Source organism: Pseudoliparis swirei, chromosome 24 (genome assembly GCF_029220125.1).
Source record: "Pseudoliparis swirei isolate HS2019 ecotype Mariana Trench chromosome 24, NWPU_hadal_v1, whole genome shotgun sequence".
NCBI classification, from domain to species: domain Eukaryota; kingdom Metazoa; phylum Chordata; class Actinopteri; order Perciformes; family Liparidae; genus Pseudoliparis; species Pseudoliparis swirei.
In genome coordinates, this window is record NC_079411.1 from 7,748,208 (window position 1) to 7,771,396 (window position 23,189).

The 23,189-nt window shown below is 42.6% G+C and overlaps 1 protein-coding gene across 1 annotated transcript in view; it reads right to left on the reverse strand.

The window, feature by feature from the left end:
• hhip (hedgehog interacting protein) overlaps positions 1-13,620 on the reverse strand; it is a 30,760-nt gene extending 17,140 nt beyond the window's left edge. Inside the window, exons 1-4 of the mRNA XM_056410133.1 lie at positions 12,881-13,620; positions 8,887-9,079; positions 4,714-4,843; positions 3,122-3,323 (exon numbers count right to left, since the gene is read on the reverse strand). Coding sequence (XP_056266108.1) covers positions 3,122-3,323; positions 4,714-4,843; positions 8,887-9,079; positions 12,881-13,150 — 795 coding nt within the window. The 5' untranslated portion in view covers positions 13,151-13,620. The remainder of the gene's footprint in view (positions 1-3,121; positions 3,324-4,713; positions 4,844-8,886; positions 9,080-12,880) is intronic.
• Between the last annotated feature and the right edge of the window lie 9,569 nt (positions 13,621-23,189).

The following is a 23,189-nucleotide window of genomic DNA, read 5'->3' on the forward strand; positions in this document are numbered from 1 at the left end:
CTCGAGTCCTAGTGACGCACCTGTTGGTTCATGCATTGTTACCCTGAAACCTTTTGATCCTTCCTCATGGGTTCGTGGGCATTCCTCCGCCAAAAGATATTCCACATGAGTTGATTGGAGCAAAGCAATGTCTACGCCCTTCACTCAAAGACTAGCTGCAGCATCTACGCTCACACACAGACAATGTGTCGTATTATCTGCTTTTCCCTTGGACAATGAGAATCAAATTTCCCCTGAAACTCCTCCACCAGTATATACATACATCTTGTGACAATTTCAAAATACATTAATCCTGCCACCAATCAAGAATACGATATAATCCATAAACTGGGCCATTAAATTCAAAGAATATACTCTATTTTGTTCCTACTGTATATACTGCTATATTTGTTAACCTCTTTCACCAACAGGTAGCCCCGTGCTTGAGGATAATTGTGAGATCATTATGAGTTATAGTGACGAAGAGGCCACTTATTTCAGTCCGTATGAGAGCAGCCCTGGGCCTCTGATGGCCACTGAGAATGCAGAGCAGCTGTCAACGGAGCAGGGAAAGAAAGAATAACATGCTGTGACTTATTTGTTTTAACAGTGAAATACTTTATTGCCTATTATACACAGGCTACATGTCAGTGGACTGTCAGTTGTGGGATGCTGCTCACAGATGTCAGCATTTATAGAACTCACTGTTACTGGTCCACTTGCAAGTCTCAAGTGTCTCTTCTGAAGTTGTACAGTGCAATGCGCTGTCATTGTTTGAGCAGAGGCTAAAGTTTGCCATCAAAGTCAATGGTTTGGGGATTTAACTGTTGCTGTTGAAAATAGGTTGCCCTGAGAGCTACGACAAACAAGTTCAAGGATAATTGTAGTTGTCATATTTAATTTGTTTCAAAGTTGTGTCCTTAGCTTCTTTTTAAAGTTTTATGTAACTCTTGTTGGCTCGAAGCACTGCTATCCGATGATGTGGCACATATAGAATGAAGCGGCGCTACTGTGTCCTCAAGTCTACGAGACGTGAACAACTTGAGCAACTCAAATGACTGTATTGGACAGGCTCCGACAAGAAACTCTAATTGTGGAAAACTTGCCTGAAGATAGTTTTAAATAACTTTATTTCAAAGCATTGTCGTGTATAGAAAATATTGCTGAAACCTAATGTTTTATTTGACCACTTAAAGTTATATTCATAATATATCTTTTTGTGTGTATTGTATTTATATACACACAGACACTAACTGGACTGCTTCCAAGCTGAAGCAACACAATCTCCTATAGTATGGAGATTGAATTTCCAGAGAAGAACACCCACAGCGCAGCTCGGAGCCCACAGCACCACAGCACAGCATTGTTTCTGTGCAGTTCAGCTTAATTGGCACCGGGGGGATCCGTGGAAGGAGGGGGATAGAGGAGCCGAAGGAAACACAGAACATTACAATCAAAGCATGTGCGTGGAGCTGATGATAAACCCGTTATCTGCCCTGTCTCCTGAGGGCCTGGGTTCCTCTCTCTGTATAAAGGCTGCTCCATCCTGTTGATGCTGCCGGTAAACACCTTAGCCCTCCCCTGGTTCTGTTCACCCCGTGTGGCTGGGAGCCCGTTACGCCAGCCAACATCACAGTATAGGACTCCTGGGGCCTGCGGGGGATCGAGCCACGTCTAATTGTCATAATGATCACTTTATCCACAACCAGTTTGGATTGAATAACGATAAGATAGCACAGCAGTGCAGCGGGAGCGTCCCGCAGGGGCCAGTTGCATATTCATTTGCTGCGCTCCGTTGGACTCCTCGTAAGCAACGGGTCTTGTCAGTAGAGGAGCAGGAGGCATGCGTGATAGATACACTTCCTGTCTGGGAGTGTGCCCCACAACAATTCTAGCTAACCTATCTCGTGCCATCTCAACAATTTCCGAACTATTCTCAAATTCAAAATCTGAGATGAAGCAAGATTATGGATAAAAATAACAAATATCACGACATTACGCTAACAATTACAGTTGAGATCCATTGAGATGTCTAAGAGCTACAGTATATGTCGTCGTATTACCAACAATCCATGTCGAAGTCTTGCAATATTTCCAATGTCAAGAAGAAGATATTAAAAGAACAAATATTTCTACTCTATGATGTAACAATTGCCATAATCTACATAATAACCACCAAGTGACCTTTCTTCAAACAAAGAATATAAAACAGACACACCCTGAAATACATACTAAGCCAGTTCGCCAGAGAGAGCACCTAACAGGTCAACTGACCATTATGTAGTGTGCAGACTTGCATGACCAGCATGTAGTATTTGTCTTTTGGATGTGTGTGTTTTTGTTTAGACATATTTGAATAAATGAGAAAAAATACTTCATGTAACTGTATCTCTTATTATACCGGTCTGCTTATGTTTATTTTATTTTCAGAGAGGGCTCAAAGCCAAACAGAAGTAGAAGTAGAAGTACTTTCCCTATGACACCTCAATCATGTCCCCTCTTCTGGCAGACAGACAATGTGAATCCGACTAATTCCTGACAGAAATAAAGACGTATCATTCTTTTCAGCTCTTCTAAGAGAGAGAAAGAACCCCCTCGTTATTCTACACAAAGAGAACAAGAGAAAGCGAAAGGATATCACAGGCATTCAAGTATATATCCGGAGTATTGGGTAACCAAGGGGGATATTAGAACCCTTATAGGTACAATATGGGAGAGATTAAGAAAGCCATTAACCCGTCTTGGGAGAATTGGCAGAAAATTAGCAGTATGCACAATGTGTGCTGTATGTACAGTAAATTAGCAGATAATGGCGGAATGATTAGCCACAATCCCATTTGATGAATGACTGCTGGTTGGGTGTAATTATATGATTGAATTCTAATCGTGAGCAGTTTGTCTTGGCTGTAGATGTTCCTCACACGTTTACATAGGTGCAAACAGTTGTGTTGTAAAGCTTAGCGTTAAGGCTCTAGCACCATCATTCTTTACTCTAGCAATGTAGCAATCCATATTTCATACTCCATCAGCCAAAACCCCTTCCTCTTTTGATTACATCTGCGCCCAAATGATATCCATATTATCAGATTACTTCTGGAGATCTGCCAACACTGTTAACACTAAAGGAAGGGCTTATTCCTACCTTCAGGCCGTTTTGCACCAGCTTGTGAATGTCCAGGAAGGGCTCCTTGATTAGCTCAAGGTCATGGTTGTGTATCCTGACAATTCCCTCTCTCTCCAGGACAAAGAGCCGCTGGGATCCATCCCCACAGTGCATCACGGCCACCGGCTGCCTCAGACCACTCAACACCTCCTGGGCACAGTAGCAGTTGTGTTTGTGTTTCCTGGGTAACAAGGGAGACAAAAGGTCAGAGACCAACGGTGGCCATGAATAATCCAATTATAAGGTATAAGGGGCATGATAGAATCTGAAGCAGGAATATTTGGAAGGAAGCAAACAAGATTCAGCGGTAAGATATAACTTTTCTGTCTAGGTATGCACGTACTTGATATTCGTCTCAACTGACAAACCAAGCAGGTGTGCTCTTTTGGCTTTTCATGCCATTGGTTTAGAAAGGAGATGTTGCCTTTGCAAAGGCTTTGCTGGTTTACCAACTTGGTGACTTGCCGTTTGCCAAGATGGGAACATACTTAACCAGAAGACTGCAACAATTAAATGCAAAATACAATGTCAGTTTATCATCATGTCTCTTATAATACAACTAAAACTTATTTCTACTCTCCGCATCACTGAACACTGTTCGCACCATCACTGTCTTCTGAACAGATGGAGCAAAAGTAGCACAGAAAGGTACTTGTGTCCCTCCCGTGTACACCCTCCACTGGGCAGGAACCTGACACAACTGTAGAGATAGGGAAAAGAACCCGTGCCGTGTAGATGGTCGCTTTTTGGTGCAGAGAACACGGATAAGAGGAAGATAAGAGAAGCTGATGTGACTGGCCACAACTGATCCCAGCCCATAACCAACTGACACACCTGCTGGTCATTTATAATGGTGAAATCATTATTAATAAATGGTATTTCTTGTCCTATCCTGTGTTCGATGTGCTCTGGTTAGCACACCAGCACACTCTCTGTGGATTGTATGAGGACCATATGAGCATATCTTAAGTCCTAAAAGAGCCAAAATGCTTGACTATAACTGTGATTTTAATTTCTCCCAGCCTCTAATGAAGACAGTCCAGCTCATTCATCCTAGTAGACCTCTCAGAGGATAATGGGACCCTCTAACTTTTGGAAGTTATTTGACTGAATGTTGGTCGTTGATATTCAGGTGCACATACTGCTTGGCCCTCTTGCCTCGGGGAAAACAGAGATGAAAGGCATCCCCCCATGGACAAAAGGGCAAAGCCCTTTATGATGCATAGACCTTTGCTGTGAGAGAGGCAACCAGAATGACGCAGGATAAGCATTTTCATTATGTGAGCAAAGCTGAGTAAATGCAGTCTGGACAAACTTTAGGATTAGAGAGGAGATGGCATGGCATTTTCTGTCTGAGAGTATAGACCATGTCCGAATGAACCATGAACCCTGAACATGTTTCTGTAACAACGTAAAGATCACGGCTGAATGTCTTAACTCATAAGTACTAATGAAGCCAGAAAGTTGACTGGAACTAGCCAAAGCTCATCCTAAATAATAATATGTTCATCTTTCATCGTGTAACTCCATCCTCAAATGGAACAAAACATGATAAAAACCAGGCTGCAAACCTTTTCTCGTCTTCCAAGTAGTTGGAATCTTGCCCTTGTGGTTGCTTTCGTTGAAAATCTGGAAAGCACAGACTGGCATCTCTCCTCCCATAGTATTGGCAGAACTCATCCACATCGGCCTGGAACAGTTCTAGCAAACACAACACATAGAGACATAGAAAGAGGGTCTTACACTGACTGTAGAAGATACTGCATGGTTAAATGACTTCACACACAGGGCAGACGCAAACACCTAAACCGGGAAAATCCAATTAGTTTTCTGATAACATTATTTCAGTGGTACTTGAGCTCTCTGTGTACACATTTCTGTAGTTACATTGGTCTGTACAATAACTGTGTTACAACATGCATGAGTATGGGCAAGGGAGGCCGAAGAATTAGAGAGAACCGATGGGTTGTGCTTGCGTGTTTGGGAGGGTTGGAGTTATGCTCGAAGAGCCAAACCAAATGCTGGCCAGACTGGGATGAGATGAACAAGTGAAAAGAAATGGGCCAAACCAAATGGATCACAGATTATAAAAGGGCCTTGCTGTGAACTATGCTTCCTCCAGAGAGCATACAGATTGAATTGTTAATATAAGTTTACACCGTCATTATTCTGATTAGGCTTTTGGAGTTGTCGTAATGGAAAGAATTTAGAGACGGGCATTTTTCAATCCAGCAACATCGTGATGCTTATCGAACCAAATTGAAATCACTGAAACAGAAAGACTGAGAGACACTCATATTTATTTGAAGAGATTACAGAGTGTCACATTTGTTGTCATTATACATCATAATACATCACTTTCTAAGGATATTTGTAGAACATTTAAATGAGTAAATTCTTTCAAGGATACGCCGTGTCACAGCTCTTACTATCGCCTGGGAAAATCAGCATGTCGAAAGGCCACTTCAGTGTAGTTAGATGGTTTTCCTTGTGAAAAACTGTCCCCATTATATTAATTCGAAGAAATAGCATTTAATTATTCCGGCAATACTGAGGCATCTCGAGATGTGCTTGATTAAGTCTGGATCTCTTGTTCTTTGCATCAAACAAGTCTGACTGTTTTGTATTACTTAGCAACAGATGGGCACTGCATGCACAATTAAATAGTCAACCTGTTAAATATGGCATGCAATTCAGAATAAACCCAAACAAATGTCAGGTGAGAGATTGCATTGCCATACAAAGACGTGATGTTGCCCAATGGTTCCTTGAGTTTTGTTTTTCCTTTTCTGAATCAAGGGGGTGTAACGAAAGAGGGTGTCATAAGCTCCACAGATTGGGCTAAATATAATTGCCACCACTTGGATAACTGATTGTATTCTACTAAATTGGCATGCAAATTCAAGGTGCAACTGCCATCTCATCATTCCTCATGTCTCTTTGCCCGTTTACCTACAATGTTTCAGTGCCCAAGCCAAACGTGATGTGTGTAAACACAGCAGTCCCACACAGCTACACCTCCAGTGTGCAGTGGGTCTCCGAGGCCCTTTGCGACCTCAACATAATCTAGGCAATATTGTTTCCTGTAGTCAATCCCTCAGAGGACAGAGGAGAGCAAATACACTAGCGATAAAAACACAAACAGGACTCTCCCTGTCCCTCCTTTCATCTCCCTCTCCTGCCACACACCGACCACAAGAGCTGACCGCACCAATACTGGAGGTGATAGGATATCCCCTCAAACATCTAAACACAACATGAAGATCAAACACACACACACACACACAGAGCCCTGGCTATACCACCCACTCACTTGTGTCTACAGTTATCTTAAGCATGCTGGTTGGGGACCTCGGGTGCAGGGGGGGGGGGGGGGGGTTGTGAGTGAAGAGGGGAGGAAGATATGAGAGAAGAGGAGTTTGGAGAAGGTGGGAGGCAGTAAATGTCTTTATGGAGAAATGGGGGCTAAGTACATACCCTAATCAAGGGCTGGTAGGAAGTTTCATGGGAGCAGGACGACAGTTATGGATGCAGTTAAAGGCTACCGTTGCACTTTAATTCCTCTGACCAGCGATTTTGAATTACAAAAAGTTATGGATATAACATTGTCTGTTTCATGTTGGTGGTTATATTCCCAGTTAACTGCCTCTCGTGAAAAGATTCAGGTCTGCAAAAATGTTCATCAAACATATCTAAAATGCCAACATAGTTGTTATTGCTCATGCAAATAACGCATATAACTCACTGGAGAGATGTATCTCTGCACAATCGAATTAATCCCTTTATAATATATGAAAGCATTGTCCACCTTTATTGTACAGTGTGCACAGAAAGAAAAGCATGAACCAAGTAAAAGAGAAGAGGAAGAGCATGTAAAAGAAAAAGAAAAACAGGAGAGAAAGAGGGAGAGAGAGAGAGAGACAGAATTATGTCCATATTCCCGGCTCCCCAGCGCTAAAGTTATACTTCCATCTGGTTATCTTCCAAGGCAACCTGGGTGGCCCACCCAAAGTACTTGACATCTTGATGCACTTCAGCAGTTTTACATACACACAAGCTTTGTAGAAAAATAAATGTGTCATTCGTCACCACATATGCTGATCTGCGGAGGGCTGGATGGAGGGGGGGGAGGTTGGGGGGGGTGGGGGGGTTGGGGAGAGCAAGCATTCATCTCTGGATTCCTCTCAGGATTTTTTTGGTTTAACTCGCTGCGCCCATATGTCTGTCAGCTCCTGAGCAAGTAATGCAAGTCAACTCAAAGTCTTCTTCCTCTGCTTTCCCCTCTTCGGGCTCCGCGGAGTCCCACTCCACAACCTCCGCTGTAGTTCAACAGCAGTCAGAGGTATGCGAGCAGGCCATTAGATGCAGACTCAGATGGTATGAGATGGAATGTATGCGTTTGATATTCGACTGAAGCATACCATGTGGGTGGGTTGCGGACAAGTGTGTTTGAAACTGTTCTCTGTTTGCAAATCTCAGCAGATCTAATCAGTTTGTTGCGACAGAGATTGGAAGAAGACTTTTCAGGAGGAGCAGAGACAGTCAGAAAGTGTTTGATCATGTTTGCTATGCACTGTGAAGGCACAGGTACCTCTGATCTTGCATCCTTTCAAAAGGAAGTTCTGAAGACCGAAAGCTTTCAAGGGGCAAAGGGGTTCCTATCATTTAGTGGTACCATTACCACAAGGACATCTGTTGCATCAATGTGCTTTTTCCCTATTCTGGGGATTCTGCCTTCTCATAGTAGAGCTCATAGTCTGAGATAAATTAGCTTCAGCTCTGTTTAGATTCACGTGAACTTACTTGTCAAATAAAAATGTACTAGTGGCAGAGCATGAGCCACAGGTTTTTAAGTGTCTCAGAGAAGGCAAAGTGCTGGACAGTCAAGTCTACGCCACAGCTCGGTGTTTATGCATGCCGACTAGAGGATTAACCCCAGGAGGCGAGTCTGGTGAGCAGTATCCAGTAGCAGGTTATATAATAGTTAATTTTGCTCCAGTCTAGTTTTCTGGTACACTGCTGTGGCTGGGTCAGCTTTTGCTGCTGCATGTTTTCACACCAACCTCATATTTTCCATTCACACGACAGGAAATGCCTCCAATCGGGGAATTGTTACTACATTCAAGGTGTTCAAAAAAAGTCATGCTTGCATATTCATGGCGATTAAAATAAACTTGAATGATCCAAACAAATCAAACAGAGACAAGAGAACAAAACGTTCTGCGCGAGATGCCATAAACACAGCTAGACTGAATACTGCGTCATAAAAAGTTAAAATATTGCAAGACCAAATGTGCAAAGTCAGACTGCAGATGAATCAGCAGACTAATATGGGCAGTGTGAGGCAAGTCATTTCACTGATACATTAAAGTGCAACAGTAAAGAGAGGCTGCAAGAGAGTAAACGGATGAGACAAGCTCAGCAACAAATGAAGGCGAGGTCAGATGAGGTAAGAGCTGGATAAATAAATATACACAGACCAGACTACTGACGCACCACTTCTTGCATAAGGCCACGGATCTGCCAGTTCTACATGTGCAGGCTGTGTCTCAATAAGAAATGTGGCCTGCTATGAATTTTAATTCATCACAATCAGAAGTGTCAGTTTTATTTCAAATGCATGGGAGATCAAACTGTCGTGTGTGTGTGTGTGTGTGTGTGTGTGTTTGCTTGGGTATCACCAGGTAACCACATAGGGGCTATAATTCAAGTCACATTCATGTCATTATTATCTGTATAATTACCTGGTATGTGCCCCCTGCAGGTGTAGTAGAACTCACGGCAGAAGTCCTGGCAGAGCCGCGGCAGGTCTGGCTCCCTGTGTGGCATCTTATCCATGTCCAAGGAGTGGAACAACACCTGGGCATTGGGGGAGCAGCGAGCACACTTGATCTCCTCCAGGAGACGTCCACATTCGGTGTTGTTGGTGGAGAAAATCTGGAGACCACACGCAACAAGGACCAATGTTTGATTACAATGTTCGTCTGTGAACTTTTGCTTCTTGAATTCTGAATGTCGGGTGCGTTTTCAAATCGACGTAGTCAAATTAAAACACCGAGATGTCAATATAGTGTTTCCAAATGATTCCACTGAGCCCGATATTATATTTAGAAAGTTCCGACAATAAAGCAGATGCCAAAGTACTTTCCAGCCCTCACCAGACTTTCCTATTGAACAGCCTTAAATTAGCCAATCTCACCCCAGTTACCACACAGATAGACGAGGATCTCTACTTCACACAAATACTCGAAAGTTAGAACAACACATCCAGAAAACAACTGTCTCTTAACATCTTCCTCCCATGAGACACGTGCCAAGTGAGATGCTCTGGTTGGCAACACTCGGTGCAATAAACCCATTCGCTCACATCACAGGCTAAACATCAATGTCACCACGTAGTCATATATTCTACGTGATCCTCAGATTTGACATGTTGATAGTTATTGTTTGGGTTGATATGGTATTGTGCTGAACAGTTGTTGTTTTTTTGCACATAATCTTTTTTCCCTTGCGTCATTTGATGAATGAAGAATGAGGAGGATCACAGACACTTGCATGGTGTGAAAGTCTGCAGCATCTCTAGAGTACCACGATCTGCATGAACGTTCACACCATTCACACTGCAAAGACACTCCAAATGTCCACTGGCTTATCTCATTTTCCATTTTAAATATGACTTCAGAGATTTTACAATCCCAATCTACACTAAATGAATCATAACAACGCCCTGTACACTGATGTTTTCAAATGGCTATTCCCACCATGTTATGCATTATGTAATTCTATATCCTTTGATACCAATTTGTTAAACATTGAGGTTGGAACGCCCTGTCTGTTTGGAGAAGTAAACAAAGAAATAATCTCATTCACTGCCTACTTACCCAAGTTCATAAACAGTTAAAGTCAAATTACAATTCCCATGTCTGACAGATCGCGGGCATGAAATGAGTGAAGTAAAATAAGAGGCTAAAAGACTTGAGCTCATTTCGCAAAAGTACACAAAGAGTTAATCCAAAAGAAATTAGCAGGATTATTTACATAACAAATTAGCTGTAATAAAACACAATGTAATCTGTTTTAGGTCAAGAGCAGCGCTGCTTGGGCAGCCAGGCAGGCTGGTAGTGCTTTGCTCTGTGTGAGGTCCATGTGTAAACACCAATTTAGAGATAGACAGGCACATCATTCCCACTCTGGTATCAACAAATTAGCAGTCTGTCGAAGTCAATTAGGCCAGCGGACCCAAGGCCACCATATGGATGCCTTACACTTCGCTCTGACAGCAAAACAAACTGCAACTGGAGACAAGAGTTTCTGTTTCGCAGTTATTCAGAGCTGTGTTTACCCAACAGGTAGCAGAACATCTGGCGAAAACGTGGGGATCCACCTGGATGATATATGAACATATAATCTCTAATCACAAACGAAAGTATAACAGAATTATAGATGAAAAAAAATATTCTGGCCGAATTGAGATTTCATGGTTAAACTCAGATCTCAATCCCCCTTTTGGTCGACATTTTTCTTCTTCTAATTGTTGACGTTCTCCAAAAGAGAAACAGAAAAAGGGAGCTCCAGGCTGTGTGGCGTGTTCCTCTGTCTCCGTGCCCTCAGAACCCATGCCATGCAGTGTCGCGGGCATGCCTGCCCTCCTGCTCTATCTTGCCCATTGATTCTGTGTGCCATGGGCTGGCACAAGGTCCATGGAGAGTAGCATTTGTGTGCTCTCAGCCATGTCCTGTGTCCATATGTTGCTGGGATGGGCTCCAATGTTGCCATCATCCAAACCAGAACAAGTGGACCTTTGTTTGTTGTGATTTGCTGAATCTCAGTGAATACGTTCCTCAAAAGCAGGGACAAAATGGCAATGAGGCTCAGCTGTTGCACTTTTGCTGAGGACATGCTAAAGCAAGTCAAGAACAGAGCCATATTCAAACAAACATGGAGCAATAATGGTGGAAGAAACTAAAATAGTCATTGAGGTATTACCAGGCTATTTCAGATGTTTACATTACATTCACTAAAGTTGGCGCGACACCAAGCTGCAATGCATGGCGTCACATGGGAGAACAGCTGTTAGAGGATTACTTCTTTCTAGGAGAGCATCTGCATGGTTGCTTTTGCCAATGAAATTGCCGGAACACACATATTCAAATACAATGCCGAACTTGGGAGGAAAAAAACACTTGCCATTCAAATGCAATAAATCAGTAACACTGTGCAAACCTCATATGGTTATTGAGACGGAGAGAGGGGGAGAGCGCTGATGTGGGCAATGCTAAGCTTTAACAAAACACTTGTCCTCAGGGAATAGGTGTAAATTGGTTGGCAGGGGGATATAGTGAAGGACACACACCCTCTCAAAGGCATTGCGATTGGACAGGGCTGATGAGTGGGGGAGAGTGATGTTCTCCAGCTTCTCCCATTAGTGAAACCAACAAACACAATGGTGTGGTTGTTATTCTTTTGCCATAATCAGAAAGGGCTCCGTGTGTGGGCAGTGTAATGGGGAGGAGGAGAAGTCGAGTTTGTCCTATTCACCCCTCCTCCTCCTCTTATTTGCATGACTTGGGCAAATTAAATGATGCAATATGGCTTTTTGTCGCAGCACAAAGTAAGATACCACCCAGCTACTGAGTGATTCGAGGAACGGGCTTACAGGGAAATTTCTCGGTGATAATCCAACCGAACCAGCTGCATACAGTCGCTTTTTTATATTTTTAATGCCTTTAACCCCACCGGAAACTAAGCGAATGTTTAAAATTCCTGCTTACGCGACATTGTTGCATTTATCTGGTCACTCCGGTCGTTGCCACAACGGACACGACTTTGTCGTAAAAGTGCGAGCGCGCTACATTCCGTGGATTGTTTCCCCTCAACGGTCACACGGTCACCGAACTACTTCCTGTACGGTAACACCGAAATACCGCTGAGAACTATAACGACTGTCAAACAGACGAGAGGTAAACAGTTCGTTATCAGCAGCGGTCAAACTAATAAACGTGTGGACGGTTCACCAGCGGGCTGCTTCCTACCTTTGCAACAGTTTGTGTGTAGCAGGCTGTCCCCCTCTCCTGACACTTAAAGTCGACTGTGGCGAGAAGTAACGAAAAACGGCAAATGATTACCATGGTAACGGCGAGGCGCATTGCACAGCTAAATCAGTGTCGCACCAGACTGTGTGAAAGACACCCAGTAAACAAAATGCGTCCTCAAAATCAGGAGCAGATAAGTTTATAAAAAATATTACAACATTTAAAAAGAAACAGGTAAACCTTGACAGAAAGGATACAGTATACGAGCATAATAATAATATAATAAATGATCCTGAGAAGATATTGAAGGGTTAGCGAGATCATGCGAGATTATACACACGTGATAGCACAGCAGGAGCCTACAGACACAACGTGCATTTCACAAATGGGGATTGTACAGGGCGAACCTTTCGGTGATATTAAATAACACAACGGTATGGTGAGGTCACCTGCCAGGCTACCACACACACGCGCACGCACACACGCGCACATTAGCTTTGTTTTAAAACAATACTTTTTCTTCAGGAAGCATACCCAAGGGCTATTCCCCCTGACCATCCCCACCCACATTCAGCCGCCTGCAACAAGAGCTAGAATGACAATACAAAAAGGGCTGTGGATGAAATGCATCTCCTGGGGCGTTCAAGCAGTAAAAGCCCGGTGCCTTAATTTGAAAATGCAGCGTGGTGGATGGACATTAACCTACCCGGGCATCCCTGCGGTGCAGGATCTGATAGGCGGCTCTCCTGGTGGGACAGCAGGACACACGAGGGTACAACCTGTGGCAAACTTCTCCGCTGTTGCTGCCGTCAAGCAACACTTTTCGCTCCCTTTTCTTCAGCCGCTTGGGCAAGCTTCCGTCGTAACATCTTCTTCTCCTGGGGCTAATTTCTCCCCTCTCGCCGAATTTGGCGTCCCCACATTCCCACACGCTGACCGCGATGGACAGGACGAGCACAAATTGCAAATGCTTCATAGTTTAAAAAAAAAACTAAAGTCACAAAATTGACAAAAAATGAAAATGCTATATAAAAATATAAAAAACTAGAAAAAAAGAGTTGTGGTCCCCTTTTCGAAAATATGAGTGGGGTTAGTCTGCAATGCAGCCTATGTATTTATTTATTCTAAGCAGCAGAAGGCTATTACTACCATAACATTACAAATATGCTTCTAATCAGAACAGGTGTCCTAATGTTGACTCTGCTATATAGAAAGCTGTTTAAAATAAATTGTTGTTGCTTCTACTTCGCCTATACAGTAAAACTCAGAAATAAAATGAAATAAAATTATATAAAAGCAAAACAATAATAATTTATCCTGATGAAATCAAAAAGTCAAAACCCAACTGCAACAGACGTTCCTTTAGATGTAAATCCTTGTAAGCACAACACGGCGGGTTGTGCATACACGGGGTCACAAAAAAACATAGAAGACTTAAAAGTTGTCTCTCACTAAAGTCCTCAGACCGCTCACATGTTTTCCCGTGCTCTTTCCTCCTTCTTTTTAACCAGCGCGCGAGAAAGAGGAGCGAGCGCGGTGACGTATGACTTCGCGGGTGCGCGCATGTGTCCACAGTCGCGTCCACGTCGATGATAAACAGTTACCTGCTGGAGCAGCGGACGGAGAGTGGAAGAAGTGGGAGACGCTCTGTTGGGCTCCATCGACCAGATAATTATTACTCGTGTCTGTTTCTACCTTAAATTTGTGATTTTAAATATAATATTCAAAAATATAACCACTTATTTTTAGTTTCAGGTCACAACAGTATACAGTGGGCTAATAACCTATAGATTACTCATGATTTAACGTCAGCCTATTTATATAATATGTCGTAATTTTTACTTTCTGTGATATTGAAAGCATGACTTTTACGAATGGAGTATTTTTACGTTGTGGTCCGAATACATGATATTCCACTGCTGTCCATATGTTGGAGTATAACTCATGGTCTTGAGCCAAGTCTTTAAAATATTTGAAAAATGAGCCATACAATCTTTTTTTTGGTTCTCAAATAACTGAGCTTATGAAAAAGGCATGCGGATTTCCGTAAGACGGGAACATTATGAAAATTGTGAATATTATGTTACATCACAAACTGTGTCACGGGGGTTTGACTTTGGTTCTAAATATGATCGAAAGGTTTATTCTACCAGCCTCAGAATGTTTCACGACATGTGTTCGGCAGAGGAGAATCAGCTACATTGCGAATGAATCGCTTGGACCTGATGTTTCCTATACAGTGGCACATACTGGCATCTTTATTTTTCTCCTGATAACACCGGATCAAAAGTGGGACAAATCCTCTTTCATTCTCCTCATCAGAAAAGTCACACGCTTGTGATCCGAAAGGGAATGTCCAACATGGCAATTACTGGAGCAAAAAACAGCCCCCCTTTCTCTGGATACACAGAGAATCTAAAATCAGTGACATTAGCGGCACCTGTTCTTACTTGGGGGTCTCCGGCACTCACCAGAGCCCCAGCTCAGCTTATCTACAGGAATCCAGGAGGGGTGGGTTTGATTGTGGGCAATTATGGAAATGACTGTGTGTGCTATGAAGCCGTATAGCAGACCCTGCCAGATCTGACCCCCCACCCTCAACATTCTTTACGTTACCCAACTGGAGGCATTTCACGACCAAGTATAGCCAAAGTGCTACTGCAGTGTTCTGGATGTAAAGGAGGGAAGGGACAAGACCATGTGTGCCATCACCAACATTAGAGCCCCATGCATGCAGAGAAAAAGAGTATAACTGCATTGTCGAACAGCGTGAAAACATGTGGGATGCAGCTGTGGAGCAAAGAGGAGTACATCTGCTGGGAGAGATAGACCATTAGAGAGAATCACAGTTTGACACACCACAGCTTTAAGCTGACAGTCAGAGTGAGGCACAGGCTCAGAGCAGAGGCACACACACACACACACACACACACACACAGTACCTAAATGCATACACTAGAAGAAATAAGCAAACTGCCGTATAAACTGTCTTCTCTTGCGATACTTTTCCGGCACAGTAATCAAAACAAATGTGGTTGTATTATGTTTATTGCATCACATTTCAGGTGTGGTGGTGAATTCTGAAACTCACTTTGCATTAAATGTGGCTCAATTGGGATCATGCCTGTGACTTAATATTGATTTCCAGAAAAGGTAAACAAACAAAAAACTGAAAAGATACCACCTGCTTGGTCCTTTTTTATTTCTGCAGGGTCAGTGGGGGAATTCTCCTGCACATAGAGAGGATATCCCAGAGGAAGATGGTTAGGTTTGCGTGTGACCACATAAGGATCAACAACATGAGTCTGCAGCTCCTCTGTTTCCCAGACTGAGGAGATGTTGAAAGTTGACTCTGTTCTCTCTGTTCATTCTGTTTCTGCTTTGTTTGCTTCATAACTCAATCACGAGCATACACAACTGCACTGATGACAGGGCTTCATTTCATCTTTTTTTCTTCCATTTTTCCATTCCGAGCAGGCAAAACCACTACCTCACACTTCCCAGTTCACAAGTCCACCTCAAGTTGTCTCTGAGTGTCGTCAGAGGGGGCCAGCTCTTGGCTGTTGGTCCACATCTGCGTAGCTGCAAGAAAAGAAGGATGTGAAAATCATGTTTTAAATAAGTTTGAATCAGAAATGTAACCTTTGTCTGTGACAATCTTCTTTTTTTTAATGGATGCCAATGTTGTTTTTTCTGTTTGTCTTTGGATGAAATATCTCAATAATAATTGTAATGATGACCGTGAATGTTGATACATACATTCATGGTCCTCAGAGGATGAATCCTAATGGCTTTGGTGATCCCCAGACATTTCCTCTCACACCACGGGCTTCACGTGTATGGCTTTGCGTGGAATCCCTCAACAACGATTGAATGAATGAGCATGTTTCATGTTCCTACGATTTTGAACATGGTGGACATTATACCTGCCAAATAAAACAATAACATCATTTGTGATAGAAACGTATCACAATTGTTATGTTAACTTAAGTACTAGTGGCAGATATGACTGTCATGTAAACATGCAATGTAGCATTGTCGGGTTTTCTCACCGCGAACATGAAATCATTAACTCCAGGCCAACAGCCATTCGAGGATGTGTGTAAGCTTCTTTCATGACTTCCATCCCTCACCTTGCAGCACACAGCAGCATTGTGTTATTCTCACACCTTCTTTAATGGCCCCGCTTTGGCAATCGCAAGCCCTAAGGCGCACAGAACTCGGAAAGTGTTCACAATGTCATTAATAGTCCTGACAACAGCTTAATGAGCCTTGGCCATCTGTTTATGAAAGCTTCAAGGAAAAGCGAGAGAGAAACACGAAAATCAGATCCAGTAGCGATTTCCAGCTGTGTGAGCGCGCCTGATTTCCACTTGAACATTTCTAAACATATGAGGACATTTTAAGTGTAGTGACTTATGCAGCGTCATCTACAGTGAGTCAGTGACTGAGCCTGGGCTGTCTGCCCGGTATCAACAGCCCCTAAATCACTGGCTTCAACCATCGGACCACACTACCTCGCCTTTAGCTTCCTCGCCCCTCCTTCCTCTGTACCACCCTGGAGTGTCCTTAGGCCTTGTTTGGCTAGAGTATACACATGGCATGAGTAACTGAAGCCACCCAGGGCTTCCTGGCGTGGTGGCACGAGACACATACCGGGTTACACAAGTCGGGAAGACGTAGTGTCCCGTCGCTGTTTACTCGATACTCAATGCCTGATGCATACAAATACACACAAATACAACAACATAGCTCCGGGGAGATAAATACAGCAGCATTGGCTTCCGATAGTTGCCGTTCCAGATGTGTAGGCACAGCAACGCTTAGAAGCTTAGAAGTGGTCATTTTACCTCTCAAGGGTCTCAAATCGCTCACTCCCCTTTGATCATGTCTTTTCTGATCTGAAAGCTAAAGGAAGACAAGGACTGAAGTGTCCATAGCTTGGTCCTGTTTTTGATCGGCTAATTGCCTCTTTAGCCGGCTTTGAAAGGGACTATTTCCATTTCCTCCCTGTTTCAGTTTCTTTGGTCCTCTCTGAACCCTATAATAGAGTATAGCACAATCCCCCAAAGGCAAGAAAGAGGTTAAATGTGCCGATTGATGACTCTTTGCGGCCACTTGTTCGTAAATGTTTCCATCGGGGGTTAAAAGATCCCAAAGTAGTACCATGTTGGGCACCATACATGTGTGTGAGCGTTGCAGAATCATTACAGTCTAGAATCACTGAGCTGCAAATGAATTTGGTGGGATGTGATGGGGGCGGGCGGACAAGTGGTGGTAAGTGTAGTCTGGTGTGGGCAGCAATGATGGTGGTCCCTGACTGTCAATGCTCTCTCCCATCTTTCCCTCCCTTTACTCCCTCACTCCCAGTTCCCCGCCGTCCTCAGCCCATCTGTTCCTGCTTGGCCTCTGAGGCTCTCCATCAGGTAGGCCCGAGCTATTGAGTGCTCCTCTCGTCTCATGGCATCCGAATAAGTCATGTTGAGGAGTGTGTGTGCGTGTGTGTGTTTGTGTGTGTGTGCACCTGCAAAACGTTATGTGCGTTTTTTCTTTTTAAGTACCGTCTAAAACGTTTGCGAAATAAGGACCCACCATTATCTGGCTATCAACTTGCCTTCAGGCAGATCAGCTCAAGTGAGAATATTTAGCGTACATCACACACTGGCTTTACTTTTCTGTAATCCTTTCAAATACAGACATGTAAGAAGTAAAGGTGATATCGAATGGCATAACCTTTTAGTGTAATTTCTTTCTCATTGAGAGTTTATTTTGTTTCAAATCCAAACAGTGTCACTCCCTTTGTAAGCAATATCTGCCTTTATTTAGAACCATGCCAGTAAGTTGACAAATACTTTGATTGCTTGGTGGATATGGAATGCGTCAATTCTCACCCTGAACTTGTACATTTCATCTGAAGAGTCTTGCCTGCAGTGTTGTTTTACTGCTATGGACTGTAAGTTGAACTTTTGTCATTCAAACAAAAAAAAGCCTCCAAACACACAAGCCAGATTAATCAATTCCACCCTTATTTATATTGAGCAAATGGAAAGTATTTTACTTTCATTATTTGGAAAAGTAGCTCTCAAGGTGGTCCTCAGTTTGAGTTTGGAGGGATGATTGGTGTGATAGTGCAGTGCTGTACGGGTTCTCTCCAGAGTGGGCATTATATGGTTTTCTCAGGGCTTGTGGTCAATTGTGAAATCCCGGTTTACACAGCCTCTTTGCGTTGGGATCTTTTACAACAGAAGAAAAAGAGCCGCCCCATCGAAGGCAGTTTGGCTTAGGAGTGAGTTTTTTCATCGCGCCGTTCAAAGGTCATTGTTTGGGAACCCACTGTGTTTTTCTGGCTCAGGGAATTGTTTTGTGGTCTCATTTCGGAGTAATATTTCCTCGTCTGGCCCTTGTTCTTTTATATCAAAAAAGCCAATGTGAACACTTCCCCTTTGTCTGGGATCTGGTTACAAAGCATGAGTCATTTATGTAATGTGCCATTCTCTCCTGTCAGGATGTTTTTGTTCTAATCCCTTTCAGTTATCCCAAGGTACGTCTGCTGGAAAACACTACCCAGTTATTACAGTATACATTTTCATATTGCCTCCCTAAATGTAATTCAAACTGTGGTCTCCTTTGTGTGTTCATACCAGTCATGGAAGGTATTTAGTGGTAGCTTTGATTCAACAGCTTGAACACTGTAAAGAGCCAGCTTTGCTACTGCTTTTGTGAGCTTCACTTGCATTAAACTCAGTGTGACATTGACATGTTTCATTATTTATGTCCAGCTGCATTTCCACCTTGACCCTGCTATTACTCTTTATGTATCACCTAACACTTTAATGGCTACAAAGTCTGAGTATTGGTCATGCACGACTGCATGTTAGTCAGATGTGTTCTACCTCCTTATGGCCTTAAGGTTCTCATTAGCATCGAGTAGGCGCCGTGTCAGAAGGTGGTCTCCATGTTGGCCCCAGTGAAGACAGCTTTGAGTCAGTCAGTGCATTTTCCATGCACAAAAGAAAACAGGTTGAATTCAAGTTAAATCAGGAAATAACAGAAAGTGTTATATATTCACTGCAATAACCTGGTTGATGTCAAATCTGTATTCGCTACATGCAGAAATCAGGTTCCTTCCGTAATGTCGACCAGATGTTGGCGTCTGTATTAAGTGTCATCAGTCAGTTATATATGATTGCAGCTCAACATGTTTTTTCTTTCATTTATTGTAGGAGCATTTGGATTGATGGCGCAGGAGAACAGGATCTAAAGTGAGCTACAGATGCTTTTTCTTGCTGTGCAAATCAATCAGAATTTTACAATGTGCTGTGGAGACTCATCTATATTAGTGTCAGTTTTACTTTTAGTTACATGTTGGTATTAAACATTTTGGAAACAAGGTTACACAACGACTGGTTATATTTTTTCTATTCATTGCTGTATTAAAATATGTGTCCTCCACATGGACACAAACAGAAATCCCATTAAAAACACAAGTAGGCTAAATGTATACATGGACAAGAAACCCCGGTTTCTCTTCTCATTGACACCAATTTAGATACTTTAAGTTAATGCGAAAAATCTGACAATAAACCGTTTTCCACAGAGCAAGTAAACACACTTTGTGTAATTAAGAAGTTTCTTTCCCGACCTCAGACCTCACTCAGCAGGGTTTATCTCAGACGGATGGGGTCACTGCCCTGTCTGCCACTCTATGTCCGCCTCCCATTCCTCAAACCCTCCATCACATTGACACTTGGACAGACGAGCTGCCTCTCACATCGTCTGAAACCTGCAGATATCCATCCATGTGTGGAAGCCAATATGCACAAGAGTACAAAACAGGCAAACAGTTGCAGGCCTATGACCACAAAACACTCGAAAACATAAACACTGCATCATTATCTTCATACTCCCGTCATAGCCGTTTAAAGCAGACAACAAATTAACCGAAGTCAGTGACCATAAACACAGGCTACATGTTTGTACTTTCTTGTGGGAAAGATCATTCGGTAAATAATTTAAGAAACAAAGGATAAATCAGGTCACTGTAAAACACCAAGTTTATCTCCAGCTAATTGCAAAGATACAGAGCAGAACTTCTTGGGTCCAGTCACCACTGTGCTGCATTCCAGATGCTGATAGCAGTATTAGACCACCAAGGACTTAAAGTATACTTACATGGCTTGAGATGTACAAAGACTCTGATAAAATGTTTCCGTCTGCAGCTTATCCATCCTTTCCTTGAAGCAGTGTTTTCTGTCAGACGGCGTCTTTTATTTAACAAGTCTATAAGCAAGTTGTTGTTCTGGGCCTGAAACTGAAGCAGAATTTTAATCACAAATCAGCGACCCATTATTCTGAATATTCGACAGAACACACAATCAACTCTTTTCAGAGACACGGTTTCTCCAGTAGAAAGTTGTTCCGATGAGAACTGTCCACAGTGAGGTCTGTGGATAGTAAAGAGTAACTTGCTACTGGTTTCTGGAGAGACACATTCATGTTTAATTGTTTTAATATATCATTAGCCGTGCTAGCAGTAAGTCTCTAAGGATGAGATTATTGGCCTAATGTTAGGTTGGGCAGTGCAGAGTAAACTATCGCAACCATTATTAAATGAATTGCTCAAAGTCTTGTTTTCAAATGGAATTTCATTCGCCTCTATTATATTGAAGTGGTGGAGTTACATCTTAGACTCTAATGTGTCAAAGCTTAGATAAAAAACACAACTATCTGCAAGATTAGAAACAATAAGTGGTCAAAAACATGTTTATTTGTACTTCTGGTGAACCGATCCTTTAATTTAGGGGTCTGTTTTCAATTCCATCTGGTATAGACTGCGCATAATTGCAAACAGCAATATTTTTATTCGAATGGTGGTCTGCATGAGCAGGTGTTTGACGTCGATACTCTCAGATGTACAAGTTGTGCTAATTTCCTGTAAAACATTGACTTTTTTATTCAGCTTTTGGCAGAGGAATATTAAGAAAGAAACAGGGTGTCTTGCCAACATTAGGCCACAACTGGAATCAGTATTCCTTTGACACAATGTCTTTGATTAGTAGGGCTGTTATGATTTTACAGGCCAAGACATATGGCATGTTTTTTATTAAGATGCGAAATGAACTGAGCCTTTATGTTCTCGCGGTGCACTCAGACCACCAGAAGAGCTCTGTGAATTCTGAATCCAAGGGAGAGACAACCCAACTTGAAAATCCTGGTGTGATAATCCAGCAAGAAAATGAAAGTATGATTGATCATAAATCTGTTGTGCACTACAGGGTAATGTTCAGATACATTTCAACACTTGTCCCTCCTTGGGAAAGTGGATTTTCCCCCCTACCAGTCTTTCACAACCTGTGGCTTGCATGCTGTTTGAAGGAGAAGTGCCAAGTATCACTGCGTACTCCAAATATTTGTGTGGTCAACTGGACAGAGCTGTTGCGGTTGAATCCCATCAGTGATGTTCAAACACTCTTGAACTTGCTTCATGTTTTACACTGCACTGTTCGAGTCTTGGCATTTATTTTCTTATACGATGAATACAATGTGGCAGTTAATCAAGGAAGGAGATGTTGATTTCTATTGTTCTGCTCTAAATGAGCACCACGATGAATATAAATGAATCAGATATTATGGAAAGTTGTGGAAGTTTGCTTCAGAGGTCACTTTTGAGTCAGCAGTGTGTTTGGGGGGAACAACTTTGCTCATTGTAATTCAAGGAAATTCCTCATCCATGTACCACATTAATAAATAATTGGTTAGTTTGCATCACAAACCTTTCTCTTGGACCTTTGTCATCTTACTTGTCTCAAATGGGGAATTACTTACCATCTACTTGTGTCAATTACTGGCATTTCTGTACAGGTGACATATTGTTTAAAGGGAGGGCAGAGCTACCCTACTGGAGTATGTTGGAAGACATTTCTTCTACGGATGTTTTTTCATTACTCGTCTCATAGAGTTCAATAAAGGTTGCTGGCAGTCCTGCCTTCAGTATGTACCACGGTTGAGAATGAACTCTATACTCTACTCTCACATGTACCAAACAACAATAGTTTCTTTTCTTTTGCATACGGACAGTTTGAGTTACATCTTTCCCTTTCTATGATCACTACTGTCATTGACAACGCCCAATCTTTTCCTTTGTCTCACTTCAAACCTGGTGCTCAAAAGATATTGTCTATCTTGCTAACTTTGGATGGTCACCACAAACAGTGCAGCATTATCTGTAAATCAAAATAGCATGTGGCAGTATGGGCAGCCACAGCCACATTACACAAACGCCTATCATCGTTGGATTACAGCTCAGTTACTGTAAGCGCCGTGTTGATTCATCAGCGCTTTAGACCTCCGGTGACGACGGAAATTAAACTTCAGAGTGTAACACAAACTACAACACATAAAGAAGAAGAAAAATCCTCACATTTGATTGGAAATGGTGTGGTCTCCAAGAGCAACCCCAACATGCTGGACATCCTTAAATCCCTGTGCCTGCACCCTCATTCGCGAGCAGCAGAGGAGCGGAAGCCATATTTTAGCAAATGTTTGCTTAACCAAGTGTGACAACCACGCCAGTGGCCAAAACACCGAGGTGTCATGTGTTTGCACCTGTCTTTGTTGAATGCTTAACAACCAGTGGCATAGTCATTAATGACACTTGGAGATTCACATAACTAAATTATTTTCCATCATGGCGTGGAGTCTAAACCTTTTTTTGTGAAGCTAGTTTCACACCGTAGTGTAAAGAGTTAGCCGATGGCTGAATCATCTGTTATATAATACATTTAGACAGAGTTTATTGTCCTGTGGCTGTAAACAGTCATACAAGTACAATCGCTGTTGTGATGCCTCTCAGCCGACGTCTATGCCCAATGCGGTGAACTGTTATACTGCTAGTTGGACATCTTTGGTTTACTGTCTATGCAGTCGCCGGCCTGGTTATCAACTTTGGATTGACCGTCTTGTGTTTGAGGTACAATGCTGCTATTGAGAGCAGAAAAATACTGAACCCAGTCCCT